This window comes from Carya illinoinensis, chromosome 14 (assembly GCF_018687715.1).
Source record: "Carya illinoinensis cultivar Pawnee chromosome 14, C.illinoinensisPawnee_v1, whole genome shotgun sequence".
In the NCBI taxonomy this organism is placed as follows: domain Eukaryota; kingdom Viridiplantae; phylum Streptophyta; class Magnoliopsida; order Fagales; family Juglandaceae; genus Carya; species Carya illinoinensis.
This window is the reverse complement of record NC_056765.1, coordinates 27,367,912-27,388,581: the sequence shown is the minus strand read 5'-3', so window position 1 is coordinate 27,388,581 and position 20,670 is coordinate 27,367,912. Positions and strand designations below refer to the sequence as shown.

At 36.1% G+C, this 20,670-nt stretch overlaps 2 protein-coding genes across 3 annotated transcripts; one reads left to right on the top strand and one right to left on the bottom strand.

Annotated features, from left to right (window-relative positions):
- Window positions 1–453: 453 nt before the first annotated feature.
- LOC122293453 (cyclin-dependent kinases regulatory subunit 1-like) lies at window positions 454–2,045 on the bottom strand. Of its 2 annotated transcripts, none has more exons than XM_043102034.1 (4): window positions 1,886–2,045; window positions 1,697–1,796; window positions 1,522–1,582; window positions 454–1,065 (listed from the first exon to the last, which is right to left on the bottom strand). In XM_043102034.1, exons 2-4 carry the CDS (start codon window positions 1,747–1,749, stop codon window positions 913–915), a joined length of 267 nt encoding a protein of 88 aa, XP_042957968.1. In that variant the 5' UTR covers window positions 1,750–1,796; window positions 1,886–2,045; the 3' UTR covers window positions 454–912. The 2 variants fall into 2 exon arrangements, with proteins under 2 accessions (XP_042957968.1, XP_042957969.1); XM_043102035.1 differs by having other exon boundaries at window positions 1,882–2,001.
- Window positions 2,046–6,275: 4,230 nt separating this feature from the next.
- On the top strand, window positions 6,276–7,254 carry LOC122294702 (uncharacterized protein At1g08160). Its single transcript, XM_043103618.1, has one exon. It carries the CDS (start codon window positions 6,367–6,369, stop codon window positions 6,967–6,969), a length of 603 nt encoding a protein of 200 aa, XP_042959552.1. The 5' UTR covers window positions 6,276–6,366; the 3' UTR covers window positions 6,970–7,254.
- Window positions 7,255–20,670: the final 13,416 nt, after the last annotated feature.

The window sequence follows — 20,670 nt, the reverse complement described above, 5'->3', positions numbered from 1 at the left end:
GAAAAAGCATGGCCATTGAATCATAGAATATGTCATATGGCATCAGTTAAAACGATACCGAAACAAATCAATGAATAAGGATGTGTCAAGATAAATGAAGTCTGACATCGAATGCCTCATGGAACAGGCATGTCAATTATCACTTAAGGATCCCGGTAAATGAAAACACAGAAATCAATATCAAAAGAAAGCTAAAGCTATCTTCTATCCAAAGGGAGCATGTACTACAGAAATTATGAGGACAAACCTAGAAGATCATCATTTCTGTAGTAAAAGCCACCTTGGCTCACCGATCTCATAGAGAATCATAACTTTTCAGCCAACATCAGTTTAGAAGACAAATAAATAATAGCAAGGAATCAACATCCAGATAATACCCATACGCATCAGTGCTTTTCGTCAAAACTCTACAGAAAAATAATGGACCAAATGTAAGGCAGAAGCATATACGAATGAGTCAATCTGAACCAGAGTACCATTGCCCTTAAATTTCCTCAAAATCAATTTAATGTTACAATAATTGTTCTGCAAAAAAATAAGAAATAAAACACAATTTTTACACAAAGGCCATATACGAACCACCTAGTGTAGAAATAAGTTCAAAAACAACAATAGAAGCATAAAAACACAATTCTATTGCTTGTTGTCTCCAGCTGAGAAAGACCAAAACCACAGAGTGCATAGAAACAACATAATTAAAAACCCACCAATGAAACAAAACCCACACTATAAAGTAAACCAGCGGTAAACTAACATATTTCTATGCAGCGCCAATTAAAACTATAAAATTCCCCAAATAGGAGAATTATTGATACAGACACGAAGCCAAGTTCAAACATCCAAAAACCATAATCCTTAGTCATTCATTCATTTCACTTGAAGATATGAAAAGCAACTTGCATGAAACGATGATCACTTAGCAAGCAAGTTCTGCTGAGCCTGATTCTCCTGCTGCTGCTGATAGTGGAGAGGCCTCCTGAAGAGCATGATATGTGGCTCCGGGCGATGAATTGCATAGTGGACCCACCCACGGCTCTGCTGGACCCCAATCGCACGCCATTCATTCTGAAAGGAATGATCAAAACAGCAAAGTCCAAAGTATTCAGTAATCATATCATGTACGATTACTCGATCTGAACTTGTTGAAAATAAAAGGGAAAAAATACCGTTTCCCAAACAAAGAGAATACATGCTAATATAACCCAACAGGCCCTGTAAACTAGACATGAGGACAAACTCAAGTATTAATATGCCATTGGACTCGCGTCAAATAAAATCTAATAATTTGCGGAGTTAATATATTCAGTGTATCAACTCAAAAGAAATTTACAAAATCAGTTTTGAGATTAATTCGAGAAATATCCGGATGGAATCGTTGTTTCAATCCGATCGGCCTCAATTTTGTCTTGACTTAGCGTTTGATTTGAAGTTCATGCTGATTGTTAATGGGGGTGGCGGTGTATGGTGGTTTCTAGACAAGAAAAAAGAAATGTAAAATTCTCAAAAACACTAGTTACTCACCTCAGAGAGGAGGCGATTCTTGGGCAGCAATTTTGCAACTTCTGGAGGAAGCACAACATGCCTGTACCAACAATCAGGGACAAGATTCCACCGCATTTCATAACCAAGAGGAAACCAAAAAATAAAAAATCCATGAAAAATGAAGAATAATGAGAGAAATTGAAAAGGCAAGTACCTGTACTCGTAAGTGTCATCGAAGTACTTCTCTGAGTACTGGATCTGACCCATCTCTCACTCCGGTTAGGCTTTGCTCCGAAAAAACCAACTAACTCGATCTGTGAAAAATAAAAATTACACAAAAATCTATATAAGAAATAAAAGAAATACACGAACTATGAAATTCTCAAGAAATAAACATACGAACAGTTAAAATCGTGAACTTAGAAAGGGAACGAAAGAAGTCAGAAGGAACGCAGAGCCTAGAGAGCGATTGTTTATTCTTGGCGAGAAAGCGATTGGCAATTGAAAAAGTGGCGAGATAGGAATAGGCAGGTTTTATGGGAAATTTACATTTGTGGATTTTTGAATCTCAAATTTTGAATCCTTCCCGCCTTTGCTTTTGTTTGGGTCTATAAATTATGAGTAATGCTAAGTTGTGAGTAAGTGTAATATAATTATTTTAAAAAAAATAAAATTTATTATTAAAAAATTAATTTTTTTATATAAATTTTATATTTTTTTATTTTTTTCAAAGTAATTAAACGGCACTTAAACACTCTCGATTACAACTATAATTTTTCATAAAATATATAGTATATACTCATTCCAAAAATATTTTAGATGTCATTTTATCGTGTTATATTAAATTATAAAATTATTTTGTAATGTATATAAAATTATGCTAATTTATAAGTTTATTTTTATAAAATCTCTTTATGATTGTAGTATTTCTTTATAACATAATATTAAATTAGAAAATATGTATTTAGAAATTTATTTATTGACATATATCATATGAATAATGCTACTTGGCCATATGAAGTTTATTGATCATATTGGCCACTTGATATGACACTATTATGTGATGTTATGTGATTTATTAAAAAAAATGTAGAAGAAAAGCAAATAAACTTTGAAACCAAATAAATGGTGTAGAAGAAAAGCAAATGAACGAAATAAGAAATGGAGAAATGGTGCAGAAGAAAAGCAAAGGAAGCAACAATTACCTGAAAGCTGAATGAGAATGAGGAAATAATGGGAGAATAGATGGAGAGAGAGTGTACAAAAATATTATTTTTTATTTATTTAGTTGTGATACAGTAACAATCAAATTTGGTTGTAAATATTAATTTTATTGTAGCTAAAAGTCAGAATTTTTAAAATTAGATAATCCAATGTAAAGCATTTTTAAGTTCTATTAATTAAATTTCTTATTAAATTTACATTTGTAAAATCTAATGAGAATGTTCTTAGAGTACTTGCAAGCTAAGCTCAGTCAAATATGACGAATTTGAGGTTAAATATGTTGGCATTGGATTAGCTATCGCCAGAGATTATCCAAGTTTTTGTCTACAGTAACTATTCATAATGATAGCAAAATACTCGAAGGAGAAAAGTGAAATCCCATTAAATAAGATGTCTAAAACGTTTGGTAGAACATGAACTCTAGTATGAAATCACTCCTCAGATTAACAAAACCATTTCAAAACCAAAAATGCTAGATGGACACGGTTCAATAAACTACATGAAACACTTCACGAAAAAATTAACTTTTGAAAAATTGGAAAACCATTAAGACTTCTAAAGCCATCCGCATGCTGATGAAATTAAACAACTCCCTAAAGGCTGAAAACAATTAAAACACAAAGGGAACAGACGCTGATATTGGCATTGACGAAGTTGTCTGCGTGGAATTAAAACAATTTTTTTTTTTTTCACGTGTTTATTTTCATGTTGGATGTTGGCTGTAACTCGTAATTGATACGAGCTAGGTCTGATCATGAAAAAAAAAATGCTAGTAGCATAAGTGAGAAACTGGGGAAATTCTAGAAGGATATCGTTTTGTATTGAACTGGAATTTGTAAGAATTTATTTAAGAGATCCTGTCATTTCTAGATCATCTTCTACATAGTCCAACTGTATGAGTTTCAAAACGATTTACGTCGAGCTGGTTTCAGCTCCCTCTGGCGGCACCTGGTATCATACTGCGTTCTGCCATCGAGAAAGACCGAAATGCACAAAAATGAGGTGTTCTTTGGTGGCGCAAAACGAAAACCAAGGATTTTCAATTAAGGGGCGGACAAAATAGACATTTATTGATGAGATGGGGGGTGTGTGTCTAACATTTTTCATTTGGGTTGGGGGCATGGGGGTGGAGTGCTTGCAACATTTTCCTTTCCAATTAACTAATTAAGTTTGAAAAATATTGTATGATTGATAAAGATGTCGCATGAAATAAAGTTCACAAACTAATATGGATAGATGTAGTGTATTAGATTTTAAATCCATTTTAAGATCTAATATATTACATTTAATCACATCATTTTATAAACTTTATCTTGTGTTTTCTTTGTGAATCTAACACTTCTGACTAGATTTATCATTTATGGTATTGGAATGTGAATATGTGATTCTTCTGCGAATCCTATGGATACAAGACCTAAATTATACCAAAAAACCCGCCATGCATTAATATTATCCAAAAAAAAAAAAAAAACAGAGAAGTAGCAACAGATCACTAGTTATTCCATTCAATATCAAAGGAACAAGAAAAAAGGCAAAACTTGTCATCATCGAAATTAGCATAATGTGTAGATGCCAAATGATGGAATTGCCTAGTGGGAAAATCGGCCACCAGAGAGGAGGCTCAGACCCCATTTGAAACTTGGATTGAACTAAGATCAATTTGAGTTTAATTTTAAGTTGAGTCTAACATCTAAATACCCAACTCTCAAATCACTAAATTCATCTTAACTCAAAACATCTTTACATGTAGGACCTACAATTTTTTTCAACTCAACAACTTTTTACACGTGGAACCTATAACCTTTTTTAACTTCCTATAAATATATCTAAACTTATTTTAACATCCAAACACATCTAAACTCATATTAAATGAGATTTGTAAAACTCATTCTATCATTTCAACTCATTACTATTTATAAAAAACTCATCTTAGCTCAATATCCAAATGAGACCTCGATATATTAAGGCCGACTCAATGTGAACTGAGGCTAAGAAAAAAAACTTCAAATGATGCAGCTAGATTTTAACTCATTTATTTTTCGCTTATCAATACATGGACTTTCTATCATCATCATTATAATATAAATTTATAGCATTTATCGTATTTTAGACCTTGTTTTAATTCTTTTTCAAAATATACTAAGGTATTTATAATTTTTGGGGGCGATGCTCTTTGGAGGGCCTTAAGCAACTGCCCTTATGGCCTACCCATTGAGTCAGCACTGGAATGTATTAGAGGGAAAAGATGATGAAAGTTTTAAGAAGGATTTTAGAATAGCTTGCTGGTAAAGCAAGAATCATAAGAAACAAGAATATCTCAAAAAGATGGAGTTTGAAAAGGATATCTTATCCTAAAATTAACTAGAAAATTAATCACAAATATTAGTGTATTAATTAATGAGATTGTTAAATATTGAGAAGTTATGTTAGGAATTGATGCAAGTATTAGATGTTGGATAAAGAGAAAAAAAAAAAAAAAAAAAAAAAAGATAATAGGAACAAGCCACAAGGAAAAATCTAAAATCAAGATGTGGCATAAAATGGACTTTAATACAATCCAACCAAAAGCTAAAATAAGAGAAATGCTTGGGATCCCCGATAATGGTCCCGAGCATTTTTCCGACAATTTTTTTTTTTTTAGTTTTTATTTTTTAAAATTTAGTGATTAAATAAATATTTTTTATTGTTGTTGTGAATTTTTTTAAATGTTTAAGGATTAAAAAAAAATGAATGAAAAAATTGTACACCCTCAGTGGGTGTAGCATGGCTCCTAAAACAACCACATGAGCTTTTTTACCGTAATTAAAATATACTCGTTCACACACAATCAAAACTTATAATTTAATTTTTTTAAAAAAATTAATGTAGTTGCTGACCACCAGATTACCGCCAACTTTGGCAGCCGACCACTCTCTCATAGAGCGGATGTGGGCGGGAATCACCGCAAAGGGAGGGAAGACAGGGTTTTTGACCTTACCTTTTCGCATGTTTTCTAGACTCGTGTTCAAAACCTCACCTTTTTGCATGGAGGCAATCTCTGCACAAAGACGATTCGGCTTGATGAAGGATTAGGAGCAATATTACTAAATATCTCAAATAAAAAAACATTAGAGATATTGTTGTTTTCATCAGATTATCAAATATTATCTTTTCCTAAATCAAATAATAAAAGGAGATAATATAGAATAAATAAAGATAATGTAAATTTTCAGCCATTTGTACAATGGACTCAAGGCAGAACTCCAATGACTCAAATCCCCTAAATCTGCATTATCCTCTGCTATTCATTGTGCTAGTGCAAGAACAAAAATAAACCACTCATGAATGCTTCCACGGCCAGCTTAATTTCTTTTATTTATTTATTTTTTTAAAAAATGACTTCTAACTTTATTGCTATATATCCCCTATATCATTGTGGACCTAAAAGATCATTCAACTTGGAAGAAAAGAACAATACCAGGATCTGAATCCTTTAGATGTCTTGAGTTTCATGCAAGAAAACAAAAAGAGAAAGGTGTTCCAATGACAATAAAAAAGGCAAAAGCATTCACTATATTAGTTCACATGAATAGGTGCACCAAGCCTGCCCCTTGATCATCAAGCAAGTACTCTGTTTTGTCAAACATTAGCTTCTCCACCCAGACTTACTAAATCTTCGAAATGGCCACTCCGGCACAGCAACAAGCAGCCAGACGGCCAGCACACTCGAAGGTGCTTCGCAGCATTGCTATAGTCTTGCTTGCCCTGATTGTACTGGTAGGTGTAGCAGTGCTCATCACTTGGCTGGTAATTAGGCCTAAACAAATTGTTTACACAGTTGAAGATGGTTCAGTCCATAATTTCAACTTAGGTACTCATGGCCAACTCAATGCCACCTTCAATTTTGCCATAAGATCCTATAATCCCAACAGTAGAGTCTCCATATACTATGACTCAATCCAAGTGTCTGCAGAGTATGACGATCAAACCTTAGCTTTAAACATGGTTGATCCTTACTTTCAACCTCATCGAAACGTGACTCGCTTGGAGGTCAATCTCACAGCTCAAAATGTATCACTGTCGGGGTCGACAACTCGGGACCTCAAGATCGAGAAATCATCAGGGGCGGTTGAAATAGATGTTCTGCTGAAGGCAAAGATACGTTATAAGGTGGGAAGGTGGAAGTCTGCACATCATACTTTGAGGATCTGGTGTTCCCCTGTGTTGGTACACTTCTCAAGGTTCAAGAGTTTTGAAAGAACATACTGTGATGTTGAACTTTGAGCATGCATTGTTGTGGGTTTCTGTAACTAGAATTCTCTCTTTGCTTACCACTTTGGAATGTGGTTAGTTTCCCATGCTAACCATCATGTAGTCGTACTCAAAAAGATAATTTTCTTTGCTTTGTTTTCATCATGGATGTGGGTGAGACTCTGAGATTAATCATTTATTGGTCTAAATTTGCATTAACAGATTTCGATTGTATCACATTTTCCTTCTCAAAGCCCTTTTGCTACTGAGTGTTGTAATTGTGCTACTAGATATAAACATTATCTTTGTTTTCTGTCTTGTTTCTTTTAGCTACTAACATTCAAAATATCGACAATGCAAGGTATTGCTTTGAGTTCTGTTATTTATAAGTCGATGTGATAAGTACCTTCTTAGTAGCATTGTCTCTAATCCTTGAGACATGCATCTACTGCTTTGTTTGGATTCAAAAATTATCTCAACTCATCTTATCTAATCATTATAATTTTTCCAAACTTTCAAACAAAATATAATAAATAATTTGATTTTTTCAAATCATAAAACAAAAATAATATTAAAAGAGAAATGCTTAGACTACTGTTGGTAGTAGGGGTGTCAAATTGTGTTAATGGGTTGTGTTCATGTCGTGTCAAAGCATGTATATTATATTATATAGATCAACCTTAACCCAACCCGTTAAGCTTATTATATCAAAATCTCAAACCCTAACACGACCCATTAACATAACAGGTCGTGTCGTGTCAACCCGTTTTGACCCATTAGTAAATATTATGAAATAGGTTAATACAACACACTATAACCCGTTTCAAACTATTTATGTAAATGGGTTGAATAAGTCCGAAATTAACCCGTTTGATCTTCTTAAATTTAGCATAATTTTATATAAATGTTAAAATCATAATATCTATAAAAATTATAAAATTAACTACAAGTCTAAAATTACAATCCAAACAATAAAAATATCGAAATTGAAATTCTAACAATGTTACTTTTAGGTATAAGGATATAATTGTAACTTTAACTTTCTTAATGTGTCATAACGGGTTGACCCGTTATCAACCCGTTAAGCAATCGTATCTTAACGAGTCAACCCGTTAAAACTAAACCCTAACCCGCTATTATCGTGTCGTATTCGTGTTGGGTTAACGGGTCGTGTAACATATTACCACCCCTAGCTGATAACTCCCGTTGGGGCTGCCACTGCCTTTTAAAAAAAAAAAAATTTAAAGTGTTAAAAAAATACATGTAGAAAAAAGGTAAAAAATAAATACACACTACAACTAACAGTAGCTCCTAGCGACCAGCGATAACTGTAGTGCTACCCATATTAAAAAGTTATATTAAAACAATATTTTATTTAACTTTTAATTCTCATTTCATCTCATCTTAACTCAACTGACTATCCAAACCCCTCCCTTACATCTAACAAGTGAGTTCAATCTCTAGCTATTTTTATCAATTATCATCACCATTATTATTAATGTGCGGTTAAAACTGGTTTCTATTTCATGAACAAACGTGGAAAGGCCATTAATGGAGACTTGGAGCGTGGAAAGGCCATTAATGGAGAAATGGGTAACACCACGCGAGGCTCATTGAGAAAGATCGAAAGCTTGGGTCATGAATCTGAGCTGCAATCATGTGACTGCTTTAGTACTATGCAATTCAATCTAAAGGCAATCTAATACGCAATTCAATTGAGACGGAAAAGGGATATAAAAGAGGCAGCAACTTGAAATAGGGGTTTGGAATTTGACATTCCTTGGAGGAAAAGCAAGAAGAATAGAGGATTGGGGTGCCTTTTTATGTTGGGTAAGTAATTTGAAAGAAGCCACAAGCAGGGGCGGAAGCACGTGCATGCTTGGGGAAAGGGAAGGGGGGTGTGTATATTATATATATAAGTATAATTTTTCTTAAACCTTCAAATTTTTTACTGAAATTAGCCCTCAATACTCAGGCCTTCAAAATTTTTAATGAAACTATCATGCCAAATTCTTGATATTAATTGCCAAGAAAAAAATTGTCAAAAATTTCACTTCAAAGATGATAATAGATGAATTTTATTTCATAAAAGATCATCGTTGAACTTAATTTGAAGGGAAAATCTAAAGTTGATATTTTGTGATTTTCTTGTCTTTTTATAATGGTCTCTAACAAATTACGAAAATCTTAAGGAAAATAATATTAAAAGATAATTTATAGACATGTATTTTTTGTATACAATTTTATGACGTATGATAATTATTTTTTATATAGTCACATCATGTGTAAAAAACACATATTATTTATACTCATATATACCACATACTTTGTCAATCGGTCCCTCCAAATACCAAATTCTAGTTTCGCCCCTGGCCACTATAGTCTAAGAGTTTGTTTGGAAAAAGTTTCCATTCCAAAATTCTCATATCATCTCCTTTCTAAATATTATTTAAATACAAATATTTTCAAACTAATTATTACAATTTTTTAAAATTAATCATTATAATTTTTCAAGTCCAAACTTTCAAATAAAAAATAATTCAACTTTTTTAAATCCACAAAAAAAAAAATAATAGTAAAAAGTTATATTTTAATAATATTTTAATTTCATAATATTTTTTATTAACTTTTTCTCTAGGTTCAAGAGTTTTGAAAGGACATACTGTGATGTTGAACTTTGAGCATGCATTGTTGTGGGTTTCTGTGACTAATTCTCTCTTTGCTTGGTACTTTGGAATGTGGTTAGTTTCCCATGCTTGTCATCATGTAGTCGTACTCAAAAAGATAATTTTCTTTGCTTTGTTTTCATCATGGATGTGGGTGAGACACTGAGATTAATTATTTTATTGGTCTAAATTTGGATTAACAGATTTCGATTGTATCACATTTTCCTTCTCAAAGCCCTTTTGCTACTGAGTGTTGTTATTGTACTACTAGATATAAACATTATCTTTGTTTTGTGTCTTGTTTCTTTTAGCTACTTACATTCAAAATATCGACAATGCAAGGTATTGCTTTGAGTTCTGTTATTTATAAGTCGAAGTGATATGTACCTTCTTAGTAGCACTGTCTCTAACCCTTGAGACGTGCATCTGCTGCCATATTTGGATTTAAAAATCATTTTAACTCATCTTGTCTAATTATTTTAATTTTTCTAAACTTTCAAATAAAATATAATAAACAATTTAACTTTTTCAAATTTTAAAATAAAAATAATATTAAAAAGAAAATGTTTGGGCTGCTACTAGTAGCTCCCGCTGAAGGCTACCGTTGTCCCTCCTTTTTTTTTTTTTTACTTGATAATTAAGTGATTTTTAATAATGTTGTATTTTTTTTAAATTTAAAAGTGTTAAAAAATACATATAAATAAAGGTCAAAAATAAAAACACACACTACAACTACCGCTAGTTGTAGTGCTACCCATATTAAAAAGTTATATTAAAATAATATTTTATTCAACTTTTAACTCTCATTTCGTTTCATCTTAATTTAACAAACTATCCAAACCCCTCCCCTACATCTAACAAGTGAGTTCGATCTCTAGCTATTTTTATCAATTATCATCACCATTATTATTAATGTGCGGTTAAAACTGGTTTCTATTTCATGAACAAATGTGGAAAGGGGCCATTAATGGAGTCTTGGAGCATGAAACGAAATGGGTAACACCACGTGAGGCTCATTGAAAAAGATCGAAACCTTGGGTCTGAGCTGCAATCATGTGACTGCTTTAGTACTATGCAATTCAATCTAAAGGCAATTTAATACCCAATTCAATTGAATCAGGCCAGTATGTCTTTGGAATCTAACCAAGAGGAAACTAATGAGAACCAAGTGAGTTTCACCAAGGCATAATATCAGCAGCTCAGGGCTTTACTTCAAAACAAGAATAACTCACTACTTGTCCCTCTGTGAACCATGTTCAGGCTGTCTAGCAACCTGTCATGACTGGCCTAAAACCTTCCAAAATTTCTGGTATTTATTCTGCTCTCTCTTCTTTTACACATTCTATTCATGATACTATTATACCTTCGATTATAGACTCAGGGCAACAAATCACATGATCTGCACTGCCACATTATTTTCTTCTATTACTTCCAAAGTTGCATACTTAGTCAAACTTCCAAATGGAACTTCCATGCTAGTTAGTCATTTAGGAAGTGTCCAAGTCACTAATAACATCCTGTTGAAGGATGTTTTATGTGTCCCCTCATTATGTTTTAATTTAATTTAAGTTACGAAGTTGACAGAGGCACTTACTTGTTGCTTGCTTTTTCTGTCTAATCAATGCTTCATTAAGGACCTTTCCACCTGGACCATGATTGGGATTGCTGAAGTCAAAGGCAGCCTATATCACCTCTTGCCAGTGGTTGATTCCCCCAGATGCTTTCACCATGGCCCTATCTACCTCATCTCTTAAATCCAAGTTCATTAGTGCTTCTGTCATGACTAACAACAACATCTCTGACCTTTGTCATTGTTGCCTTGTTCATATTTCAAATGCTAGAATGATTTTAATTGATGATCCAAATGTAAGAGACAACTTCAGCCGTTAGTAAAATTTTCCCTTATTCAGTTTGTCCCATTGCTAAACAACACAGAACCCCCTTTCCTATCAGTCATCACAAGTCAAATTATATTTTTGATTTTGTACATGTAGACATTCGGGGACCATGTTCCATGCCTGCGTATGATGGAACTAGGTAATTTTTGACCCTTGTAGATGATTTGTCATGGACCACTTAGGTTTATTTATTGCATGCAAAATTAGAAACTAGAGCTTGTATTGAATCTTTTTATAACATGGCAGCAGCTCAATTTAACACGAAGATCAAAATCATTATAAGTGATAATGGGGTTGAGCTCAAAATGCTGAATTTTTTAATAAGAAAGGAATTATACTCCAATGTTCTTGTCTTGAAACACATCAACAAAATGACATTGTTGAGAGAAAACATCAACACATTCTTAATATTGCAAGAGCACTACGTTTTCAATCAGGTCTCCCCTTACATTTTTTGAATGATTGCATTTTAATAGCCGTCTATCTTATAAATCGATCACCTACCCCTCTCCTTGGGAATAAAACTCCTCTTATTTTCAATTAAACCCACATACCATCACCTAAAATTTTTTGGATGCTTGTGTTTTGCAACTACCTTATCCCATGGTCGTAAAAAGTTTGATCCAAGAGGTAGAAAATGCATTTTCCTAGGCTATACTTTCAGGGTTAAGGAATATAAGTTGCTAGACCTTAAGTCACACACCACCTTTGTTGTTGAGTTTGGCTTGATTTCCTGCTGAAAATGTGTTTTTTGGAGCTTGGCTTGACTGTTGCTCGACCATGGCTCGACCGTGGCTCGACCCTGGCTCAAGCTAAGGTTCCGCTCGACAGTCCGCTCGAGCGAACTCATCCAGAAAGTTCCGCTCGACCTCCGCTCGACTGTCCGCTCGAGCGAAATCTTCTAGAGAGTTCCGCTCGACCTCCGCTTGACTGTCCGCTCGAGCGAGAAAGTAACCCTAACGTGCGCTCAACACTTCGCTCGACGTCCGCTCGAGCGAATGTTTTGAATGAGCGCCTTGTGCTATAAATACATCATTTTCTCTTCATTTTGGAGTGTGTTCAGTAGCCAAGAAAGAGAGAGTTTTGAGAATCCTTTTGTATATAATCCTAAGAGTCCATTGAGTGTATTGGGGCTTAAGGATTGAGGATTTTGTGATCAATACTCTTGTACTCCATCTTTTGTTCATAGTGAAATCATTGAAACCGACCCTGACAGTGGACGTAGGCTCACATTGAGCTGAACCACTTAAATCTTGGTGTTCTTTGTGTGATTGTTGTTTATTTTGTTGCTTCCGCTATTATTTACTTCAACTTAGCCTTTGTTTGTTCGGTCCATTCCCAACAAACTGGTATCAGAGCGTCAAGCTCTTTGCAAAATCTTGAGGAATGGCTATGGCAAAGTTTGAAGTGGAGAAATTTGACGGTCAAAACAGCTTTAGCTTATGGCGCATCAAGATGAAGGCTTTGTTACGGCAACAAGGCTTGTCGAAAGCTTTGGAAGGGAAGGTATCCGAGGATTCTCCTGCATTGTCAAGAGAAGAAGATGAGAAGGCACATAGTGTCATTTTGTTGTCACTATCAGATGGAGTTTTGAGGGAGGTTGCCAATGAGGAGACCGCTTTCGGTCTTTGGTCCAAGCTTGAGAGCTTGTATATGAAAAAGTCGCTCATCAACCGTTTGTATTTGAAGCAACGGTTATACACGCTCAAAATGAAGGAAGGTACTCCTATCTCTGAACATTTAGATGAATTTAATAAGATTATCATGGATTTGAGGAATATCAATATTAAGCTTGATGATGAGGATCAAGCATTAATTGTGTTGTGTTCGTTGCCGGTATCATTTGAAAATTTTGTAAACTCGATGTTGTATGGTAGAGACACCATCTCTTTGGTAAATGTAAAATCTGCTTTGAACTCTAAGGAGTTGAGAACAAAATTGGGTGTACAAGGCACGGATAGTCAAACCAGTGGTTTGTTTGTTAAGGGTTCATCTAGCAGGGGTAGATCACATGAGAGAAGTGCAGAGAAGAACAAGAGTAAATCCAGGGGTAGTTCACAGTTGAAATTTAACAAAAAAAATGTTAAATGTCATTACTGCCATAAATTTGGTCATTACAAAAATGAGTGTTCTAAATTGAAAAATAGAGAGGAAGGCACTAGTTCCTCTAATGCTGTTAGCATTGCTGATGAAAAATCTAACGGCGTAGATATTGTTCTAGCAATTAGTGGCAAGTGGGTCATGGACTCAGTTTGTACTTTTCATATGTGTCCCAAAAGGGACTGGTTCACTACCTATGAGTCAGTCAACGGTGGCTCCGTTTTGATAGGAAATGATATGGCGTGTAAAATTGTTGGGATTGGTTCAGTTAGGATTAAGATGTTTGATGGGATTGTCAGGACATTGTCTAATGTTCGACACATCCCAAATTTGAAGAAAAATCTTATTTCCTTGGGCACTCTTGATTCTTTAGGTTTCCGGTACACCGGTGAAGGTGGAGCTATTAAAGTCAGTAAGGGCTCCATGATTGTAATGAGAAGAGATATGACAGATGGTCTTTATTTCCTTCAGGGCAGTACATTGACAGGTACAACTGTAGTGTTTGTTTCAGATAATCCAAACTCAGACAACACCCGTCTATGGCACATGCATTTGGGTCACATGAGTGAAAATGGGATGTCTATCCTGAGTAAACAGGATTTGTTGTGCAATCAGAAGATAGGAAGACTTGAATTCTGTGAACATTGTGTGTTTGGAAAACAGTGTAGGGTTCAGTTTACTACAGGAGTTCACAGAACTAAAAGTACTGTAGACTATATTCATTCTGATCTTTGGGGTCCATCTTCAGTTCCATCAAAATGTGGAGCCCAGTATTTGCTTACCTTTATTGATGATTACTCACGGAAGGTTTGGACTTATTTTCTGAAACATAAGAGCGATGTATTTGCTAACTTTAAACAATGGAAGGTTTTGATTGAAAATCAGACAGGATTTGTTGTGCAATCAGAAGATAGGAAAACTTGAATTCTGTGAACATTGTGTGTTTGGAAAACAGTGTAGGGTTCAGTTTACTACAGGAGTTCACAGAACTAAAAGTACTGTAGACTATATTCATTCTGATCTTTGGGGTCCATCTTCAGTTCCATCAAAAGGTGGAGCCCAGTATTTGCTTACCTTTATTGATGATTACTCACGGAAGGTTTGGACTTATTTTCTGAAACATAAGAGCGATGTATTTGCTAACTTTAAACAATGGAAGGTTTTGATTGAAAATCAGACAAGCAAGAAGGTTAAGCGACTCCGAACCGACAATGGTATGGAATTTTGCGGAGGTGATTTTGATGAATTCTGCAAAAATGAAAGCATAGTGAGGCACCGCACAATGAGACATACTCCACAACAAAATGGAGTAGCTGAGCGGATGAATAGGACTCTCTTGGAGAGAGCCCGTAGTATGCTTTCAAACGCCCGCTTGTCTAAAGATTTTTGGGCTGAAGCAGTCAACACAGCTTGCTATTTGGTTAACCGCTCTCCAGCTACAGCTATTGGTTTAAAAACTCCAAATGAGGTATGGTCAGGTACTCCCTCTGATTACTCAAATTTGAAAGTTTTTGGCTGTCCTGCATATTTCCATGGTAATGATGGAAAACTTGAGCCAAGGGCAAAGAAGGGCATATTCATTGGATATGCTAGTGGGGTGAAAGGATTCAGGTTATGGTGTACTAATCCCAAATCACCTAAGTTTGTAATTAGTAGGGATGTAGTATTTGATGAACAATCCATGCTTAATCCGAGGAAGGAGTTTACTGTGTCTACAGGTGAAGAGCAGAGTAATGGCAAGAAGGTGGAGTCACAGGTTGAGGCTTCAAATGGGATGCCAGACGACACCCAAGATCATGTTACTTCAGATGAGCATGATCCTGATTTTGATGATGGCGGACAGGGTGAGCAAGATTACAGTATTGCTACTGGTAGACAAAGGAGGCAGATCAGGCCACCTCAAAGATATGCTCATGCAGATATGGTGATGTATGCACTTACTACAACAGAGGACATAGATGGTCAAGAGCCTTCCAGTTATTCAGAAGCTATCAAAAGTAAGGAGTGTGCACAATGGTGCGTAGCAATGACTGAGGAGATTGAGTCTCTTCACAAGAACCAAACTTGGGATTTGGTTAAGTTGCCTAAGAAGACGAAGACTGTTGGATGCAAATGGGTTTTCAAAAGGAAAGAGGGAATCCAAGATGTTGCAGATGCAAGGTACAAGGCACGCTTGGTTGCAAAAGGCTATAGTCAGAGAGAAGGCATCGACTTCAACGAAGTTTTCTCTCCAGTTGTGAAACACAGTTCGATCAGGGTGTTGTTTACCATAGTGACAACACATGACTTAGAGCTTCAGTAACTTGATGTTAAAACAGCGTTCCTGCATGGTGACCTAGAGGAGACCATTTACATGCATCAGCCGGAGGGGTTCATTGTTCAAGGCAAAGAAGATCATGTGTGTAGATTGAAGAAGTCATTGTATGGTTTAAAACAGTCTCCGAGGCAATGGTATAAACGCTTTGACTCTTTTATGATAGATCATGGTTATGTGAGGAGTAGCCATGATTGTTACGTTTATTATAGGCAGCTATCTGATGGGTCTTTCATCTATCTGCTACTTTATGTTGATGATATGCTTATTGCTGCTAAAAGCATATCTGGCATTAGTTTGCTGAAAACCCAACTTAGAAATGAGTTTGAAATGAAAGACTTAGGTGCTGCAAAGAAGATTTTGGGGATGGAGATCTACAGAGATAGGAAAGCTGGAAAGTTGTATTTGTCCCAGGGAAAGTACATTGAGAAGGTTCTTCGGAGGTTTGGAATGTCTGATTCCAAACCAGTAAGTACACCACTTGCTATACATTTTAAACTTTCAGCATCCCTATCTCCTCAAACAGATGAGGAGGAACGCTTCATGGCTAGTGTTCCTTATTCCAGTGCAGTTGGCAGTATTATGTATGCAATGGTTTGTACTCGTCCAGATATTTCACAGGCAGTGAGTGTTGTTAGTAGGTACATGGCTAACTCGGGTAGAGCTCATTGGCAGGCTGTGAAATGGATACTCAGGTATCTGAAAGGTACTTCGAACCTTGGTTTAATATTTGATAGAGAAACTTACTACAATTCAAGGGTGGTTGGTTATGTTGATTCTAATTATGCTGGGGACTTGGATAAGAGAAGATCACTAACAGGGTATGTTTTCACTTTGTGTGGCTCTGCTATTAGTTGGAAAGCAACACTACAATCTATTGTTGCCTTATCAACTACAGAAGCAGAGTATATGGTAGCAGCTGAGGCTGTTAAGGAGGCCATTTGGTTGAAAGGTTTGATCAGTGATTTGGGATTACAGCATGATGCAATTTCAGTGTTTTGTGACAGCCAAAGTGCAATACATTTGACCAAAAATCAAATGTATCATGAGAGGACAAAGCATATTGATGTCAGGTATCATTTCCTTCGAGAAGTTGTTACAGAGGGCGTGTTAGAAATTCAGAAGATTGCTACTACTGAGAATCCAGCAGATATGATGACAAAGCCAGTTCCAGTATATAAGTTCAAACTTTGCTTGGACTTGATTGGTGTTCGGGGTATGTGATTCCCTTAGGGGATTTGGTGGAGGGGTTCGGTTTCTTGGTTAATGGTTTTTTGTTTAGGCTTGACGAAATTCAAGCCAAGGTGGAGATTTGTTGAGTTTGGCTTGATTTCCTGCTGAAAATGTGTTTTTTGGGGCTTGGCTTGACTGTTGTTCGACCATGGCTCGACCGTGGCTCGACCCTGGCTTAAGCTAAGGTTCCGCTTGACCTCCGCTCAACAGTCCGCTCCAGCGAACTCATCCAGAGAGTTCCACTCGACCTCCGCTCGACTGTCCCCTCGAGTGAAATCTTCCAGAGAGTTCCGCTCGACCTCCGCTCGAGCGAGAAAGTAACCCTAACGTGTGCTCGACACTTCGCTCGACGTCCGCTCGAGTGAATGTTCTGAATTAGCGCCTTGTGCTATAAATACATCATTGTCTCTTCATTTTGGAGTGTGTTCAGCAGCCAAGAAAGAGAGAGTTTTGAGAATCCTTTTGTATACAATCCTAAGAGTCCATTGAGTGTATTAGGGCTTAAGGATTGAGGATTTTGTGATCAATACTCTTGTACTCCATCTTTTGTTCATAGTGAAATCATTGAAACCGACCCTGACAATGAACGTAGGCTCACATTGAGCTGAACCACTTAAATCTTGGTGTTCTTTGTGTGATTGTTGTTTATTTTGTTGCTTTCACTATTATTTACTTCAACTTAGCCTTTGTTTGTTCGGTCCATTCCCAACACTCTAGAGATGTGATCTTTTTATAAGAAATCATTTCCTTTTCTTCATGATTCTCACTCTGATGAACCTCCTTCCATTACTCAATCTTCATCCATTCTTTCTATTCCCACTCCAGAACCTATCCGTAGTTCTTCCTCTTACCCTACTACACATTCCTTAGCCATTGATTCTCCCTCACCTTCAATTAACATGCCTGTTGAGTCACAAATCACCAACACTTCTCCCTCACCTCCATCCAGTCCTGCCTCCATTCTTTTTGAACCTATTTTAGACCTAGCTTCTCCCACTACATCACCTTGCCTTTGAAGGTCAGTAAGAAGTAGGACTGCACCTACTTATCTAAGGGACTTCCATTGTCAACAGGCTGCCTTGTCTTCAAGATCATAATCAATGGCTTAGGTAAATTCTTCTTCTTTTGATTGTTTATTTCCCTTACATGACTATCTTAGTTATGAACGTTTCGCCCCTTCCTTCCAAGCTTTTTCTTCATCTCTTTCTATTATGTGTGACCCAAGCTCCTATTCCCAAGCAGTCAAGGATCCAAATTGGTGCAAAGCCATGGATGCTGAATTCGATGCTTTGGAACAAAACAATACTTGGGTTTTTTCAGACCTTCCTCCTGGTAAAAGGCCTATAGATTGAAGATATGTGTACAAAGTTAAACTTAACTCAGATGGTAGTATTGAAAGATTAAAGGCACGATTTGTAGCAAAAGGCTACACTCAACAAGAGGGAATTGACTACACTAAAACGTTCTCACCAGTTGCTAAAATGGTAATCATTCGTTGTCTTCTCTCAACAGCTGCAATTCGAGGATGGCATTTACATCAATTTGATGTAAACAATGGCTTCCTCTATGGGGATTTAGAAGAGGAATCTTCATGAACAAACCACCAGGCTATACTAAAGGATCAGGTCCTAACTAGGTTTGCAAACTTCAGAAAAGTATTCATGTCCAAGCCAACTATTGCTCATATGTTAGCTGTGCACAAGGTTTTGAGATATCTTAAAGTAGCTCCTGGTCAAGGCCTTCTTCTAGTTAGTAGCATATTGTGATTCGGATTGGGCTTAATGCCCTGACACACGCAGGTCAGTCATTGGCTACTGTGTTCTCTTGGCAACTCACTAATTTCATGGAAATCTAAGAAGTTTCAAGGTCCTCAGCAAAGGCCGAGTACAGGTCTATGGCTGCAACCTGTGCTGAAATTACATGGCTCAAAGTCCTCCTTGCTGACCTCCAAGTTCCCCATCCACAAGCTGCACACCTTTTTTGTGATAATCAAGTAGCTATACACATTGCTGCAAATCCACTTTTTCGCGAGCGAACCAAGCATATCGAGTTAGATTGTCATCTAATTCGAGATAAAATTATTGATGGAACCATTGCTACTTCTCATGTTCCTACTCACTTCCAGCTTGCAGACCTTCTTACCAAGGCTCTTACTTCTACTCTTCTCAACTCTCATTTACTCAAGATGGGAATAGCAGATTTGTATTCTCCATCTTGTAGAGGGTTATTGTAGCACTCTACTCATGCTACTACTACAAGTCTTGAAGCTAGGACAGAAGCTACAGGTCATCTACCTCCAACTACTTGTCATAAGCATCATGAAGACCTACAAGATACCTCTGCTCCTACATGTCATTTGTCTGCTTAGGATGACCTGCATGGAGACGCACCAGAATAGCCCTTACATGCCTTTCCACTTTCTATTTTTGTTTTATTTGTTGGAGTTGTACAAATACCTTTTGTTCTACCATTTTATTGTTAGTAATGGAATGTTAGTAGTGGAATAGGTGGTATGTTTGTTTGCCGTCTACATGCAGCTGGCCATGTAGCTATATATGGTTACCTTTTGTACAGAACTCATTCATTAATTATTTTTTGATCAATATACAATACAAAGTACTTTTTCTCTCTATTGTTTTCCCTTTCCTTTCCTTACACCTTAATCACTAAGTAAAAAATGTTTCACAGTCGGGATCCACTGTTTGTGGCTTTAGCATTTCTACTTTTGTTTTGACATGTTATTTAGGGCAGTGTTACATATCTGTTTCAATCAAGGTAGTATGAATGAAAGCAGTAAGCTACAACAATGCACATCTGTCCAAAGCTGGTCAGCCCCTCCTCTGCATGTTTTTAAGGCCAATTAGGATGCATCAGTAGAGAAAGTACAGTGCAAAGTTGGGATAGGGGTTGTGATCAGAGATTGGAATGGCTGTGTAGTTGCCACCCTTAGATCCCAAAGGGATTTGTTCCCTGACCCGTTGTTAGCTGAATCCTTTGCTGCCTTGAAAGCTGTCATCCTATGCAACCAGCTGAACATGTAGGATGTTATTTTCGAGGGCAACTCACTTAGTGTGGTTCAACAGATCAAGGGTGAAGAGATGAACTGGAGCTGTGCAGGAATGATAATTCAAGATACCAGATCCCTGCTTAAGAATATGAAAAATTGGTCTGTGATGCATGTATATAGGATTTGTAATAGTGTTGCCCATTGTTTAGCTAAGGATGCACTTAAACTCTCTGAGGAGAGCATCAGTTTGGAGGGAATCCCTTCTTGTATCCATCATTTTCTAATCTAAATGAATTCCATTTTCAATAAATAAAAAAAAAAAAAACAATGCACGTGTTTGTCAAGGGCTCGTTTAGATATTAAGATGAGATGAAATAAAAAATTTATAGTAGTAAAAAATTTATAAATAATAGTGAAATGATTTGAGTCGAGATGTTTTACAGGGTTTTAGAAAATGAGAGAGAAAATTTTAAATAAAAACATTTATAAAGTTAAAAATATTGTTTAAATATAATT

Coding starts and splice junctions, on each gene's coding strand:
- LOC122293453 (XM_043102034.1), bottom strand. CDS start 1,749: ATGGGTCAGATCCAGTACTCAGAGAAGTACTTCGATGACACTTACGAG. Junction 1,583..1,696: donor GATGACACTTACGAGTACAG/GTACTTGCCTTT, acceptor TTGTTGGTACAG/GCATGTTGTGCTTCCTCCAG. Junction 1,066..1,521: donor AGAATCGCCTCCTCTCTGAG/GTGAGTAACTAG, acceptor CATTCCTTTCAG/AATGAATGGCGTGCGATTGG.
- LOC122294702 (XM_043103618.1), top strand. CDS start 6,367: ATGGCCACTCCGGCACAGCAACAAGCAGCCAGACGGCCAGCACACTCG.